Source organism: Etheostoma spectabile, chromosome 9 (genome assembly GCF_008692095.1).
Source record: "Etheostoma spectabile isolate EspeVRDwgs_2016 chromosome 9, UIUC_Espe_1.0, whole genome shotgun sequence".
Lineage (NCBI taxonomy): Eukaryota > Metazoa > Chordata > Actinopteri > Perciformes > Percidae > Etheostoma > Etheostoma spectabile.
The window spans coordinates 12,998,933-13,016,031 of NC_045741.1; the positions used below are offsets into that span (position 1 = coordinate 12,998,933).

Genomic DNA, 17,099 nt, shown 5'->3' on the forward strand with positions numbered 1-17,099 from the left:
ATATTACAGTGTCAGTGGAGGCTGGACTTTGCAATTGTAATTGTGTATGTGTGTGTGTGCGCGTGCGTGTGTGTGTGTGTGTGTGCGTGTGCGTGTGTGTGTCATAGCTCTGCAAAGTATTTCTGAATTTCTCACCCATTTTGTAGATTAATCTAGTTTGCTGTGCTTCTTTCTTTGTAAACAGTTTTTTTTTTGCTTTTTAAGAATGTGGATTTTATTCTTACCTAAAACATACTGTAGATTTTGCTAAATTTTATATCACACTGACATTGCTATTGTTTTACTGTGAATAAGGTAATTCTAGAGCAATTTTAGCATGCCTACTTACAACTGTAATATTTAGAACAAACTGTTTTTAGTAGTTGATATACTGCATTTGGACTGACAGAACACGACAAACATTGATTTTATTTATTTTTTCATGGTTGCCTTCCATAAATCATACTTTTGTCTTATTTTTTGAAAAATATATAAATTTCTTTTCTCTTATATTGAGCAGAAGGAATTGTCTTTTACATTCCTAAATAAAATGTTGACTGCCGTGCAACTTTGTCGTCTTGACAATCCATTTTTTTTGTTGATATTCACAGTACAAGCCATACAGTTACATGAACAACTGACCATAGTCATGATGACTGAGCAACATTTTGCTGTTTGTCTACTAATGGATTTAAAAAAGAAAAAAACCCTCTGCTCAAACTATTTCACATACTCATAAAATACACTGGTATAAATGTTCGGTCATATTGGAAAATTAAAAGAAAACATTACAAGTAGAACACACATACATCATTTTCATGAATGTCACTCAAAATAGTTTTAACCGTAATAACATAAAATTTCATGTGAACAATGATTGTTCTTTTGGACTTTAAAGTGTGTGTTCAATATACAATCTGTAACTATCCTTTTTTGTGTACACTATCCTGTATAGTATATAGACATTTTGTTAAGTATTTGTGGAAAGCTGCAAACACAGAGGGAGAGAAAAAGTGAAGTGCTACTGCCCTCAAGTGTCTCTCACAGGTACTAATCTGTATCTCCTCCACTAACTTACCTGATTTCTTACATTTAAAGAACAAAGCTTGATTAGAGATTATAAACTGGACCACCCTAAACAATACGAGGTCCTTAATACAATGCAAAAGATGTAAATCCTGGTTATTTGAAGATGAAACCACATGGAAGATTGATGAGAGAGCCATAACCTTTAAAAGACAAAAAAAAGTTCTGTTCCTGTGCAGATGCAACTCAAACCTTCCTGTGTCTGGTCACTTTGGGTAAGACTCAATAAATTGGTCTATAAAATGTCCAAAAATAGTGGAAAGTGCCCGCCACAGTTTCCTAAACCTAAGACATGTTTTAAATTGTTTGTTTAATCCAACAGTCTAAAACTAAAAGCTAGAACCAATATATTTTTGTCATTTTAGCTAGAAAATGACTGATTTGAAGCCAGTTCTTAGTGACTGCATCTGCACAGAAAATATTTTATCCATCACTCCATGGCGCTCTAACTAGAAGAAGAAATACACCCAAATGGGAGTCCATGAGACAAACAGCCGTGGCCTAAACCTTGAAAAACCACATCTTCAGTATGTGTTAATGCCTGTGTCCATCCATCGGAGCAATGCTCAACATGATTCATCAGTGATCCACTCGCTGTCCGTTACAAAGAATACCACCACATAATCGTTTGACCGTATGAAAGTGGGCGTGGCCTTCCGATGCTCGGTCTTCATTGAGTCTATCAGTGAGAGTGATATCAGTCCACGCCATTAGAAAGGCCTCTGGCACATTACAGCGGCAAAGCCAGGCCAAATTTGACATTTCTGGCAATGCAGACAATTAAATCCGTTAGATACACTCGGAAGTCCTTTCTAAGATAGGTCACGTTTAGCATCAGGCTTAGGCTACAATAGTTGATAGGATACACGGTTTCATTTAAAATACTCATAACTCGGACTAGTATGACAAATATGAGAAATAAAAATATTGCAGACTAAAATGACTGATAGGATTGAAAGTCTTTTCTCGGTTGTGGAAGGTTTATATGCGAGTATGAGGGAGCATGGCGTGTAAGGCTTTGATCCTTTAGGGCTGTCTCTTAGTACAATGAAGCTGCACAAGCAGCTGCTGCTCTCAGGTCAGTGTTGCTGTTCCGGTCCCGAGTCTGCACGCAAACGTCAACTTCACTCCCAGAGCTTTAACAGTCTGAGGGGGTTTAAAGGTTGTTTTGTGGTTGTTGCTGTTGCTGCATGGTGGTCAGCTCCTCCACCAGCCGCTTGAAGGTGATTCTCCTCTCGGGCGTGTTCTCCCAGCATCGACGCATCAGCTCGTACACCTGTCCAACATGAGTTGTGTTAGACAACATCACCATGTTTTGTTAAACTCCTACTGCTATAACCTTCCTTTCTGATCGAACAGGTTAGCGTGTGTTAGTTCAATAATAATGCTCAAATATTTAAAGAAGGGATTCACTGAATCCTCAAATTGAAAATATGTGTGCCCTAACTGTGTATAACTCTCTGGGATGATTTTTATATCAAGATTTTTGGGGCGAAAAAAGATCAGATGTGTAACTGAATGTAGAAATACTGGATTGTATTACTCTGATGAAGAAACTGTGATGTGGAACAGTCAGGCTTGGTTGTAAAAGATTTACTTAAGTCATCAAGATGCATGTACTCATACATTGTAAAATCACTTTCATGTGCACTATCCTATCCAAATTTTAAAACAGACGTTAAGACTCTAGCTGCTCTATGTGACAGGGTAAAGAGGGTAGGAGATCAAATGGAAACTCTGAACTCTGAAGATTTACAAGGATCCTAATTCTAGAAAGAGATGTTTCCTGTTGAGCTTTGTGTTCACCTCCATCATACTGGGAGGTGGATATCTCAAAACTATTTATATGTCTAGATGTTACTAGAGCTAAATGAGAATAGAAGATCTGTTTCCTCTCTAACAGGATGTTTCTCTTAACACGGAGAGCTGCTGTACAAAAGGAGCCGCTACCCTTCTTCAGTCTGTTGCTCTAATCTGCAGCTAGACATTTTGACTATTGCTTCCCTTTTGCCGTTTTATCTGCATTTGTTTTTTTGTAAATAAAGACTTCAGAACCCATCTAAAAAACAACCTGTGTCTATGTCATTATTATGTTGGTCATGAGAAGACTTACATGCTCAGGACAGCCTTCGGGACGTGGCAACCTCCTCCCTTCTGACAACACATTCACCAATCGGATGATAGTCATCTGACCCTGAGTTCGACCAATCATCCCGAGGAAAAGCTGCGTGGGTGAGGAAAAGGATGCGTTAAGAAAAAAAAAAAAACAACACTATGTAATACGACTAATATTTAGACGTGAACCATGAAAATACAACAGTTGTTCAGTCTTTGTGGTCCAGATGTAATAGCTATTAGCATTTTTCTTTTAATCTTTTTAATATTCTCTGACCCGTGCAGGTCTTTATTACTAATTCCCTTCCAGTAACAGTGTTAGGTCAATCAGGATAAGTGGCAGTTAAAAGCTGGATGTAGATGAAAGGTCCTCATGATAAACTAGGCTCTTAGCGCTGACTCATGGTGGAGTCTATGCTCTGCTGCTTTGGCCAAAGACTGACACCATCTGCCATGTATAAATTATTATGTGTGTGTGTGTGTGTAATGCAGTAATACATTAACTTATTTATCTCTGCCAGACCAGTACAGTATGTGTGATGTGTATTCAATGTGGAATCATTATCCAAGGGTCCAAAAAATAAACAAAAAAGGATTAGACCTATTTTTTGACAGCATGTGTGAGAACAAAGATGATAAGAAGAGAGCTGCAAACTGACCGTCATCGGGCTCTTGGACGAGTCGCAGTAGGTGATGAGTTCATACATTGTCACCCCAAAGGACCAAACGTCGGAAGCAAGGTAGAACTTACAGTGAGTCAGACACTCTGGAGCATACCTGGGAAAAAAATGAAAAGGTGTAAGAGCATGGATGCTTGTCCATTTCAACAAATAGCTACATAGTAAGTTTTTGTGTTAATGTGATCATGCTTTCCCTGTGTGTCTATCAGCAGCTTTTGCTGAAACACAGCTTTGTGTACAGCACTACATACCTTCAGAGAGAAAAGGCAACTACAACAAATATCAGATGCCCTCTTTCAGATTCATATCTGCAAAGGGAGCCATCCAAGTCTTTGCTCAAACGGGGTATATGCAGAAATTATTAAGTTAAATTTAATACCTTTAAGACCCTTTCCATACATTTTTAATACATTGGCACTCAGTCATCAAAACTTTGAAAACCCCTGCATGTCATAGAAAGTCATAGTATAGTATGTCATAAAAAGTCAAACATTAAAGCAACACTAAATAACTTTTTGTAACTTAAAAATAATGTTTCCAAAATAAAATAATGGGACAATTCCGCTTCCAACATGTAGGGGGACTAAAGAAGGAAGTTCTCTAGTGTTGCTTTAAAGTGTAGTATGTCAAAAAAAGTCATAAATGTCATAGAAAAGTCAATGAATGAAAGTGTAGTTGTGAAAAACCAAAAAGTTAAGCCATAGTATTTGGTAAAACAACTAATTGTATAATATGTTGAAAAAGGTCATAGTATAGTATGTCATAAAAAGTCAAGTATAGTTTTTGTAACTTAAAATAATGTTTCCAAAACCGTTTCAGTGGTTCATCAACTGGTAACAGGGTGAACGGCACTTCTGCATTCGCTTTGTGGCTCTCTACCAGTTCTAACCGCACTACGCAAATTGCCGGATCAGGTAGCGGATCTGTAATTTGAATGAAACATGAGACAATTCCACCACCAACCTGTAGGGGGACCAAAGCGAGAAAAGTTCTCTAGTATTGCTTTAAAGTGTAGTATGTCAAAAAAAGTCATAAAAAAATCAAAAAGTCAAGGCATAGTATTTCATAAAAAAAGTAATTGTATAATATGTTGAAAAAAGTCATAGTATAGTATGTTGAAAAAATAGAAAGTCATAGTATAGTACGTCATAAAATGTCATGAAAATCATAAAAGGTCTTAAAAAGTACAAAAAAAATCATTAGAAAGTTATAAAATATGTAATTAAACTCATCACTCAACTAAAATCATAGAATAGTATGTCATATAAAGTCAAACAATCATAGAAGGCCATAGAATAGTATGTCATAAAAATTATTTAAAAAAAATCATAGTATACTATTTCATAAACAAGCTAAAGTATGTCGTAAAAAAATAAAAAATGATAGAAAGTCATAGTATAGTCTGTCATAAAAAAGTTATTAAAAAGTCATAGTATAGTGCTTTGTAAAAAACTCTAAAAGTCATAGGATAGCATATCATAAAAAGTCATTAAAAATCTAAAAGTCATAGGATAGTATGTCATAAAAAGTCATAAATAAATAATAATAAAAAGCTAAGCTAAGTAACTGAACCACCTGCTTCAGATCACTTCACTCTTTTCTTCCCTCTGTTTTTTGAATTATTTAATTCTCTCAATCATCTCAATGCTACCTGGTGCTTTAAGTTCAGCACCTATATGCTCAAAGCAAAATGTGAGCTAATAGTAAAGTCAATATATGGCCAAAAATAATTTTGATTTAATACCTGCTGGATGAAAAGGTCTTCTGAATGAAATCCCATCACCCTATGCTTGAATGGATTGCCACTTCACTATACTTCTCCTACACAGTATCTCTCTTTAATTCATATACTGCCTATGAGCAGTCAGTTCCTTTCTGGTCCATCCTATTTCATTTAGTATCCTCTCCTCTTTTTATTCTCTCTTTCCTTTAAAAATACTCTTTTTTTAACAATAAGATCTCAGCTACTACAAGTCGAGTCTGAGAGAGTAAGGGCTTTTCTAACTTCCGTCTCCTCACCAGAAAACAGGGCTGTCGTTTTCGTCTTTGACGGTGTAATATCCCTCGTTGTCCTTGATGCTCTTGGTGAGGCCGAAATCTCCGATCTTCACCGTCCTCTCGTTTTCCACCAGCACATTCCGGGCAGCCAGGTCCCGGTGGATGTAATTTCGAGATCCCAAATAGTCCATTCCCTTAAATAGACCAGAGAAAAGGGTATTTTTATAGATACATAAATGTTTAGAGTGATTGAAATGCAGTCTGTGGCTTTGTGTGACGGGAACATGCAGACAAATAGAGCTAAGTCTTGTGGGAGAGGACTACCTCTTTAGTATTTGTAGCAACGAATATTTTTTAAATCAAAGACAAGTACATAGTGGTTACATGTTAAATTGTAACAATATAAGATACAGTGCCTGATGGTTTCAGCTGGGCTGAGGAAACCACTCTGTGGAGAGAAACTGTGTTACCTTGCATATCTGGATAGAGTAGCTGAGCAGGGTGCTGAGGCTGGTCTTGCTTTTGTTTCTGGGTAGATACTCCTTTAAACTGCCCAGTGGAAGGTACTCCATGATCAGCTTGATGGCCTGACCACCTACAAACAGAATTACACATAAATGCAATCAGAGGCATAAAGACATAAAACATAAGAAATATGAAACATATTTCCAGTGTTCCTAGATAGGAAATAAAGAACTTTTCTTTTGTTCTGCAGATGGCCGATTTTATTGTCCAGATGTTACTGTGAGTCTTTAAGAATTCAGGAAATACTTTCATAACAGCGCTAGGTGTTTTAAGGGACATTCTAGGTTTTTCAAAGTCGGATGATTATTTTCGGAAAATGGAATGCTCAAGTCTGTGACTCTGATGTAATGATAAAATACACTCCAATCATTGGTCTGCCTGGAATCTGAGCATTTAACTTAAGGACACAAAGCTACACATTAAGTAACAGCTGCCCTTTAAGGCCAGACATCTTCATGGAAGCTGCTTTAGAATGAACACTTGTAGTTTGTAAGAGGGAACGGTATGAGATGGGAGGGGTTTCATTGGAACTGATTCACTCGTGTCAGAATCTAATGGCACCCACTGTCTTTACTCAGCTTTTTTACATTTTACATGTATTTACCATGCTTTTATTTTAGAAAATGAACCACCAATGCTTAATTTCAGGTTGCTTAAACACCAGCCATCTGTACTCATGTTTTGTCTGCTGCACCTGTCTGATAAATAGCCTACCATTAAACTACATCTGTAGAAAACATCTTAATGTGGTCTAAAATGTTTTTTAAATTGTGTTGAGTGACTGGATTGCTGATCTAACACACATGGGTTTCAATTTGTCTGCAACGGAATATAGGATTGTTGTTGTGTTTATTTTTGTGTATGCACTCTTCCCATCTTACCATCCTCTTGGCAGATGCCTTTGTACTTGACAATGTTTTCATGGTAGAGTGCCTTCAGGATGTTGATCTCACTCGAGAGGTTGTTGCTCTGCTCCTCCCGGTTCTCTGGCTTTAGGGACTTCACTGCCACCAGCTCACCTGTTTTATCTCCCCGAGGGTCATAGCGACACAGCTCCACCTTACCAAAGTGACCCTGCATGAGGAACATGTCAGAAATAAAAATTATTCAGTTGATCAAGAATGAGTTCTAGTCTACTTCCTGTTGTTTCTCATCATTGCCTAAAGTCTTTTAGTTCTTGCTTATTTTGGTCTGTAGAGAACACTGTCTTCTGTATTGTATAACATCCCTACAGCTCATTTTAGATTATGAAGGATCACAAGAATGATCATACTCCAGTTGACACTTTTTAATGGTAGTTAGCTGATGTGTACTGTAATAAAAGTGCCCATACAGTACTCATCATACTACTACATAATTTATTATCTAATGTAGTACTAAATATTTTCCAATGCATGTGAACTAAATGTCCAAGTCGTTTTGTTTGTGCATTTGGAAATTGTCGGTTTGATCATTCTTACAAATGGTAGATATTACCTCAAAAGCATAAATACAGCAGGAATAGTTTACCTCTCCCAGATCTCTGATCTTCTTTAGGAATCTCTTTTCAAACATAGTTGGGTCCACCTCTGGTGTAGGCTGGGGTTTGATAGATGGGTCTGAGAGGCAAAAAAAGAAACAAATACATTAAGCATGCTGGGTAAAACATCAACAAACCGTCTTTTCTTCAACATAAGCATGCCTGCGTCATAGGAAGTCTATTGTGGTTGACTGTGTCAAAGTTTTCAACAGAACTCAGTGTGGTTATGTAACTGTTTGCATGCTCTGGTTTCCACATAAATGGCTACTTTTAGTAGGACAATGTTTTACTCAAGCAAGAGTCATTCTGCATTAACATTATCAATAATTATAAAATAGGTTATTTATCCAAAACTTTGTTTTAAAACTTATTTTCAAACGCTTTGAGCTGCAATTAATAGTAGATTAATACTTTAGTTAAAGGGATTTTATAGTTTGGGGATTTTTAATTTATGAAGGTCAATGTGGTAATAAGCTTTACACTTGAGACAGACTGACTGCAGTATCCAATACTGGCCAGCAGGTGGAAGAACAGAGTATATTATGTTGCCATGGGGCCCAGCGGAGGGGCAGATCAGTGATAATGCACCTAGTGAACTTCCTCATGAACATCTGAGTTGAGTAAACATCTCTTGCTGCTGCTGCTGCTGCTGCTGCTAGGTGAGAAAAAAACACTTCAGATCATATTCCAAACTGTAGACAACTGACTGCCTGAATTTTGGAACCGGTGCCTGCTTATAGTCTGTTGTAGTCTGCAGTGTATACTCAATTCTATTCAGATCTTTTGGAGTAAAATAAAGGCAATAAAACTGCTTGAACTGCAGAAAAAAAGGTTTTACTTTGCATTTGGATCCACCCTATTATATGAAAATAACAAACAGACTGTATAATGTAAAGCACACACATTCCCCCGATACATACTCTTTTCCTCTAGCATGTCTATGTCTCTGACAATTGCCCTGAAGAAAGGTCTCTTCTTGGGGTCGTAGTTCATGCAGTGGGTCATCAGTTCTGCAAGCTCTTTGCAGTCTGGGGTGGCCAGTTGGCACTCGGTTTCATAAAACCTCTCCCTCTGCTCCGCACAAAGACACATGAGAATGAGGGTGCATAAAAAAACAGAGTTAGTGTGATCACTGATGTGTGACAGTAAACAGAAAATGTGTAAAGGGAATATGAAAATGAACAGGAATAAAAAGAAAGTATCTTAGCCACCAGATTTAAACTAAAAGTTTAGTTTACATGTAGGTCTTCATGTGTGTGCCCCCTACCTCTGTGAGTTTCTTGTCTTTGAGGGGGACCTCTCCATCATAGCAGATCTCCCACAGAGTCGTACCAAAGCCCCACTTGTCTGCTGCGACACTCAGGGAGGACGTGCTCTTCACACACTCTGGAGCGATCCATGGGATACGATCCACACACTCTGCAGAGTCAATTAGGCACATATGTTTCAGTCCCCTGGTGTCTTTGTAAAAACAAAACAATAATGGAGATGCGAGAAATACTGAACACAGGAATTCTGAATTGTAATGATGTTTGACAGAATCGATGTGTGGATGACTGATGATACTCTCAAAAGGCCAACTTTGCCCCTTTAAGGGAAGGTTTCCTCAGATATTACTAGGTGTGGAATCAAATAACCTTTTCTTCAAGCAAAGAAAACATGTTCTCACTGACCTTACACACAAATGCCTTTAACAGACTGAGGTATCATAATAACTGAATTATTACATTATAACCACACTGGCACATCCTCATCAAGCTATAACATTCATACCGGTATTTCTTCTTATAAATTTGGTTGTGTCTAATGTAATATTGTTAACTGTCTTCATATATGGTACCTATCTATCTGTCCGCCATGGAAGAGATATCGCTCATACAGTATGTTGCTCTTCTTGAAGTTTCTTCCATTTTCTTTTCCTATTGGATGTTTTTTTGTGTGTTGTGTTTCCTTATCTCTGATTTGTTGAAAGTTTAGAGCGTAATGTACTGTATGTTATTGAAACTATATGATCACTTCAACCAAATGCTGACAAAATCTCCTATTTAAAAACACAATTTGAAAGTAATTGTTAGAGCGTGACATTATGGATTGGAGCCTACTTATTCTCCCCATGCTCTAAATCCCAAAAAACTAACAGGAAAATGCAGGGCAGACCTGAATGGCAGACTGGGCTGGTAGCTAAAGGCTTGGCTTTGTCTGGCTGAAAAATATTACTCTGACTGGAAGACAGGATAACTGATTGGCTTCACAAATCAGATGAGGGGTGTATGTTAGTGAGTTAGAACAGCTCAGACTGCAGCACAGAAGGACTTACTGGAGGAAAAGAAGAGAAGTGAAGAGGGGAATAAGCCGTAGTGGGGCTGAATGGAGCAAAAAGGGGAGTTGGAGACAGAAATGGGAGTGGGGAAGGAGATAATTGAGTGCAAGGACAAAAGAAAGAGAGAAAAAAAGAAACAAAGCGATGATGGATTTGAGTAAAGCGATCAGAGATTGCTGGGAAGGGAAGAGTGCTCCCAGTGGGTTTCTCAGCACTTTACCCACTATGTTTTCAATCAAATCTATATACAAGGACATAGATGTGTAACTGGAAGACCGATTGTTCTGCAAAGTGATGGAAGCAAACGAAGAAATGTAAAGAGTTCTGGGAACAAAGAGAAAGGGAGGAGCATTCCCAGGGGTGTGCTGCGATGGACAATTGCAGAGAAACATTTCCAGTCTGTACAGTGTTTTGCAGATCTATCTGTGCAGCCACAGTGTTACATCACACAACTTCTAGCTCTAATTGACAAAAAGAAACATGAGACTGCCATTTGAAGGGAACTGTGCAATCTGAGAAATGTCCTTATTATTGTGCCATCTTCCCTGAACCCAGATCTGAGAGGAAAATGTGCCCAATGCAATGTGTATTGATTATATGACAAATGTGAGTCCTATTGCCGACAACCTCTGCTTGAATGGAAATGTTCTTTTTTTATTTATAACCTACGCCAAGGAGTGTGCATTTTATAAATTTTTGGTTTCACTGCCATTTACAGCTGACTGGGAAAGAAAGCGGAAGGAATTGTGAAATATTCCATGGTAGCTATTTTGTAACCACTTAGGTTTCACTTTTAGTAACCCAAAGAGAGAGAGAGAAAGAGAAAGAGAGTCTGCATGTCCATGCATGTGTGTGCTTTGAACTCACCCTCTCTGGTGAGTACTGTGATTGGTATTCCTGGATCGCTGAGCTTGATGAAGGGCCCTCCTTCATCGGTGCCCCGTCCATCTCTGGCCAGCAGGATGTTTTTAGCACACACAAAGCCATGAACCAGCTTTTTGTCCTCCTACACACACACACACACACCCACACACACACACACACACACACACACCACACACCACACACACACAATATAAACAAATATATTAGTCAAAAAAGTGAGTGATATGTTGACAAAATGGACCCAACATGGTCCAGATAATGCATGGGCGCATTCAGCACCTACTAGCTTAATTTCTATAGTTTGTGTATGTGTTGGGGTGTGTGTGTGTGTGTGTGTGTGTGTGTGTGTGTGGTGTGTGTGTTGTGTGTGGTTGTGGGTGTGTGTGTGTGTGTGTGTGTATATGTGTGTATATGTGTGTATATGTGTGTGTGTGTGTTTTCCTGTCTCACCAAGTAGCTCAGAGCTGAGGCCAGCTGCTTGGCCACCTGGAACTTCCATGGTGTGCCGAGTGGGCTCTGCTGTCTCCTCATAAACAAGTCCAGTGGTCCTAGCTGGACAGACTCCTCCACCATGATATCTGTTCCACACAAACAAAAAAGAGACTAAGTTGTTAAAAAACAAAAGCCCCACACTCTCAAACACATGTACATACTGTACACACAGTCCCTAAAATGCACTTACTCTCCTGGTGGCGGACACACACTCCATACAGCAGCACTATGTGTTTATGGGACACTTGTCGCATCATGCTGGCTGTTTCGAAGAAAGCCTGTCAACAGAAAGACAAAGACCAGAGTTTTAAAAAAAAGTTGCTGCTAATAAGTATTAGCTTTTAGAATGGTTAGATGTTACAGAATGGATATAGTCCTCATATGAACAGGATGTACATGATCTGAGTATGTCTCACCAGGGAGATGTCCCTGTGTCCAGAACCAAGCACCTTTAGGACCACCTTGACCTCCTGGAAGGATGAGTAACCTGCATCATCATCTTCCTCACTCTTCACCTTCAGGGTGCCTGAGTAGATGTTGGTTCTTGTTCCCCGCCCAAGGTGCTCCTCCTGGTTAACACAACGGAGATAAAAAGTGTTACATCCAGTATCCAAACTATGTCTACTACAAGAATGGGGCTTCTAAAACTTTTGTTAGATATATTTTTCTGTCCAGAAAAGAAGTCAAAGTTTATTTATGCCATGTATGCTGGAGGATAAGCAACTTCTGCTTGTGTACCCTGATTCGAAATGAAGAGGAAACTACTTGTAGGTAGACAGAAATAAGTTCAACGTTGTGCTCTGTGAGGAAGATATGTAAATCTGAGATTCATAAATATATACTGTACATAACATACGCAAGTTCAAGAGTCAAGATCATGTATGCATAGGTCTGATAAGTGTCCTCATATTTGAGGAATCTCTTTTCTCTTTGTAAAAATTATATAAAAAGTTCAGTTGTTAAGGGCATACATTAAACTGTGTGGTTTATTGCAAATGCGACTGGGAATATCTGACTGTAAAGTTTCTGATATTCTACTATTTTGTCACCCTTATTTACATAACATACAGCACACTGGTAGCTTAAACTGTATCGTAAATCATTTCAAACTTTGTAATACATTATAATCCATTTTTGTTTTACATTTTTACAACAGACATCCATTACTGCATTACCGTGATAACATGGAAGACAGACATGAAGATGAGAAAGTGTACCTGTTCAATCTCCTCCTTGAGAATGCGATGGAAGCTGAGCTGAGTCTGCATGAGAGTCTGAGGGGTCGGTGCTCTTTCTTTAGTGACCACCAGCAAGTTAGAAACCTCTGCAACACATACACACATGTGTTTGACCATTCATTTGACCACCAAGTATGACCACTTTGATAAAGCCATTTTCAAAAGTGTTTTAGAGTAGTTTTGGTCAAAGTTGAGCAGCAGAGACAATTGTTTGTGTTAGGTAATCCCTTAGAGAGAATGTTATGTCTGCTTCTGTTGTCAAGGTCATGTTATTGTAACACTGTTGCAAGATTAGATTGACTTTTAAAAAAGTCTGCAGTGCATTCACACAACAACAATGGATAAAAAAAAGCACAAGCGTTGATCACAGTGAGATAAACTTGGGTGGAAGTGTTACAGCCTCCAACAATGCTACAAATGTATAGACTAATATGTGCACTGGTATTCAGTATAAAAGCAAACCGGTATTTACATGTGGTAAAACAAGCTCTCAACAATTACGTCAATGTGGCAATGATCTAAACAGCTACTCAAGTTGGGTTGTGGGAGGATAAAGTGAAAATGTGTCTATCTGCCTGTTACCGTACTATACATGCGTGCGTGCATGTCTACATGTGTGTGTCTGTGGGTGTCTAATGTGACAAACCAGTACACTGTGGTTTAAAAGGGAAGAAAGTATATGCACTCCAACAGCATCAACATTCACCATCAAGGAGTGTTAACAGCACTGTTTTGTAACACGCAATCTTGGTCTTTTTGCAAAACCGAAATACAACATGCACCCATGTAGTACACTGCACCCACTGTGTAACCCCTTGAACTAATCCAGGCCTAACCATTATCATTTACTCTAAGGCTAACACTAAGCCAGCACAGTGGTTTTTAAACTTGCTTATGTTACAACCCAAAAGATCTAGTGACAGGTTCACACACCTGCCCACATTCGAACCATGTAGTCTTTCATCCACCCATCTGCCATTTAATACTTCCTTTATATTAGTTTCACAACAGTTTAAAACCATGCATAGATAGACTTAAAACAACACTAGTAAAAGCTTGTATCTTATTCTCAGGATGTGATACCAGTGTTATTGTCATAGCAAGGATGTTGTATAATACAACCTTAACATTTTAACAGGGACAACAACACAGCACACCAGACTTTTATCTTCCTTTAAAGCAGATACAACTACAAAACCCAATCCAAAACAGTCATGCCTTATGATAATAATCAACACCACACAACCCCAACAAACAAACAGCTCAACACATCCATGCACACATGCATAAATAGCTCCACCTTTCCCTGAGTGAAGAAAACAAATGAGTGCTTGTTTTGCTCCGGAAACCCACATTTACAACTCTCTTCCTCCCTGACACCATTTTGCAGAGACATACACATCACACAAACTTTCTGTTAGGGCAACTCCACTCTAAATATTGGATGAAGGGAAAGCTTTGCTTCACTGACCTCTGGGGTTTGAAAGGTTCAACTCTGTTGCACTTCTGACCCCACCCAACATCACAATTAGGTGTGATCTATTGTTCGTGTTACCACACCCAGCTGTGATGTTGCATTGCACGAAACAGTGCAGGGAAAAGTGTTATACTGCAGAGGGTGTTGACTGAGAATGCAGAGATTGCTAGATGCCAGAGCAAGCAGGATTTTCAGTCTACTGCAGCATTTATGTATGAACACTGCAGACTACCAAAGCGATTTTGTTAAGCATTTGTTGTTGCTTTTTGCATTGAGGACCAACTAACCTTAGCCACAACCTGTAAAATGGTTTTGAGGATTATGTTCTTTTCACAACCATCATACTGGACAGATTTCTTTTCTCCCATGTGCACACAACTTACTCATCTTTTATCACATCTATCTATCTATCTATCTATCACACTTTTTAATACACTTTAGATAGCTTAAAATGGTATTTCAGCATCTTGACTGAAAAACTGGAGTCATAAAAACTGTGTTCTCCTTGGGTTCCAGATGGCCTTTCACTCCATCCATGTCAACATTTACTTAACTGTACTGACAAACAGATTTCTATTAGCAGGATTCAATTTACCTCTGGGCTGTGGAGGGCAGCAGCGTAGCAGCTGGAACTGGAGGTTGTCGGTGCGAAGGCTTTGGCCCTCCAAGTGCTCCAGCAGCTCAACAAGAGTGGTCCGAAACGTTTCAGTGCCGTACAGGCGGAACCCTTCAGATGACACTTCAATCTGGAAGTTCTTATACTGACACACAGAACGTGACTCCATCAGGTCGATCTGGATGCAGAGAGATTGTGCAGAGAGAGGTTTTAACTGGAACATGACACAATCATGAACATGAGCCAAAAGGAGATTGAATGATGCATGCATTTGTGGGATGAGCAGCAGCGCTAAGTATGTGGGTTGCGCCCATGAAACATTTGCTAAATCTTCTCCGCCAATGCCAAACAGCTTATTCTGCCATTGACTCATTTGGTTAATTGGATGATTGAAGTTTGAAGAAACAAGACGTATTGGCAAATTAAAAATGAATTAATTTCACAAACAGGAGCCTCGGTAGTGTGTGGAAGAACAATACACAGCCACAACAGCCCGGCGCCTTCTCCTTATGCAGGTCACCAACCAAGTCACACACTGCTGTGGGATGGCATCCCATTCTTCAACCAGCATTTGTCGCAAGTTAGCCAACATGGTTGTGTTGGTTACTCTAGCATGAACAGCACACCCAAGTTGCCAATCAGGTGCCAATCAGGCACTTGCGGGTACCAGAAGCTCAAAACAAGTGTCAATAGCACCATTTGAAAGAAAACTACACCGGCTTTATAAGGTATAAGATGTATTCCCAAAAAGAATTTGTGCATGTAATAGGTTTACAAAGGGACAAAAGCCCAAAGCCCACCCCAAAGGGACTTACCATCTCTCACAGAAAACACTTTTCACAAACTGCTCCAAACAGGTCTATTGTAGTCCAGCCTTTTCATCCTTGACGGACGTGCGTCACTTTGTAACACACGTTATAATGCTTGCCTAGCTGCTAGCATTGTACGCCCTCACACTCTGCTTCTGACTGGCTTGTAATGCAGACCTAGCTACTGATCATGTGCGACTCCCAAAAAAGACGGAATAGAAGTAGATGCCTCACTCGGTAGCTAAGACGGAGATTTAACCATGTAAATCTATTCTAGTATAACCTCTAAATACAATTATGAACCTGAAAATGAGCATAATATGAGCATTTTAAACTTCAATAGTGAGACAACAGTATCCAATCGTTTGGCTATCCCAGTGGTATTGTTTCTATTTGTTTGTATTCTGAAAATACTTATAATACAGTGTCTAACACCTTATGAATAAACTAAACTACCTCATTGCAGACCACAGTAATGATGATGTACTGGTAGTCAGTGCAGCTCCAGCGCAGGATGTAGGTACCCTCCTCGTTGCCCTCCTGACGCAGCTTGTGGATGGCATACTCCGTGCTGGGGAGGGAAAATCACAATGAATGAGGGCAGAAATGATGTTCTATCAAATGGCAATTGAATGTTTTAGGTTATAGAAAAGACTTATGTTTATTTATTTTTTTATAAGACTGTCTGTATCCAGTAACGCTATGTTTTTGTGAGGAAACAGGCCCATAGGTACACACACATTTACACAAATAAAACTGCCAGTACAAACCAGATGGGTCCGTGGCAGCCGTTCTTGATGTTGTGCACCACTGACGCTGGGGCCACCTCTTTGCACAGAAAGTGGTGGGCATCCACTGTCAGCCTGAAGTAACCATCCACAAGGGCTGCAAAGGACAGAGCCTCACCCCTAGAAGCCATGTGCAACTCCTGAAAAAAAAAGAGACGGGGAGAGAAAGATCATAAAAAAGGCAATGTTGCCATTGGACACAAAACTATAAAAATAAGCACAGGTAGTAAAAATAAATATTTTTAATAAAAAATATCTGACTGTGCTAAAACACATCACAAACATTTTTATTTTTATGTGTAGGTTTGAGGCCACAGTAAGACCACCAAGACTTTATATAACTAATGCAGTTAGTCCAGTGTTGCTGCTTGAAACCTTTTTTGAGAACCGCCCAACCAAACAACTTCACACTCGACACTGCGCTTCCTTTATGCTTGAAATGTTTGAGTTTGCTACAATGTAACGTCTCAGTTCTCTCTTTCTTTGTCTGTTCTTGAATGTACTTTAGGTTGTGGCTGAGCTGTAACCAGCACGACATTTGGTGGTGTGTATATATATATATATATATATAT

At 39.0% G+C, this 17,099-nt stretch overlaps 1 protein-coding gene across 3 annotated transcripts in view; it reads right to left on the reverse strand.

Annotated features, from left to right (window-relative positions):
* Positions 1 to 555: 555 nt before the first annotated feature.
* Positions 556 to 17,099, reverse strand: part of jak1 (Janus kinase 1) — a 34,874-nt gene continuing 18,330 nt past the window's right edge. For 2 of the 3 annotated variants that reach the window (XM_032526936.1, XM_032526935.1), the window contains exons 9-25: positions 16,510 to 16,667; positions 16,196 to 16,310; positions 14,910 to 15,108; positions 12,817 to 12,923; positions 12,016 to 12,168; positions 11,790 to 11,877; positions 11,558 to 11,685; positions 11,090 to 11,228; positions 9,170 to 9,321; positions 8,823 to 8,973; positions 7,893 to 7,981; positions 7,265 to 7,457; positions 6,329 to 6,453; positions 5,880 to 6,052; positions 3,840 to 3,957; positions 3,179 to 3,289; positions 556 to 2,341 (exon numbers count right to left, since the gene is read on the reverse strand). In XM_032526936.1, the coding sequence (XP_032382827.1) occupies positions 2,222 to 2,341; positions 3,179 to 3,289; positions 3,840 to 3,957; positions 5,880 to 6,052; positions 6,329 to 6,453; positions 7,265 to 7,457; positions 7,893 to 7,981; positions 8,823 to 8,973; positions 9,170 to 9,321; positions 11,090 to 11,228; positions 11,558 to 11,685; positions 11,790 to 11,877; positions 12,016 to 12,168; positions 12,817 to 12,923; positions 14,910 to 15,108; positions 16,196 to 16,310; positions 16,510 to 16,667 (2,319 nt within the window). In that variant the 3' untranslated portion in view covers positions 556 to 2,221. Of the gene's footprint in view, positions 2,342 to 3,178; positions 3,290 to 3,839; positions 3,958 to 5,875; positions 6,053 to 6,328; positions 6,454 to 7,264; positions 7,458 to 7,892; positions 7,982 to 8,822; positions 8,974 to 9,169; positions 9,322 to 11,089; positions 11,229 to 11,557; positions 11,686 to 11,789; positions 11,878 to 12,015; positions 12,169 to 12,816; positions 12,924 to 14,909; positions 15,109 to 16,195; positions 16,311 to 16,509; positions 16,668 to 17,099 lie in introns of those variants that run through there. The other variant, XM_032526937.1, reaches the window with a different exon arrangement.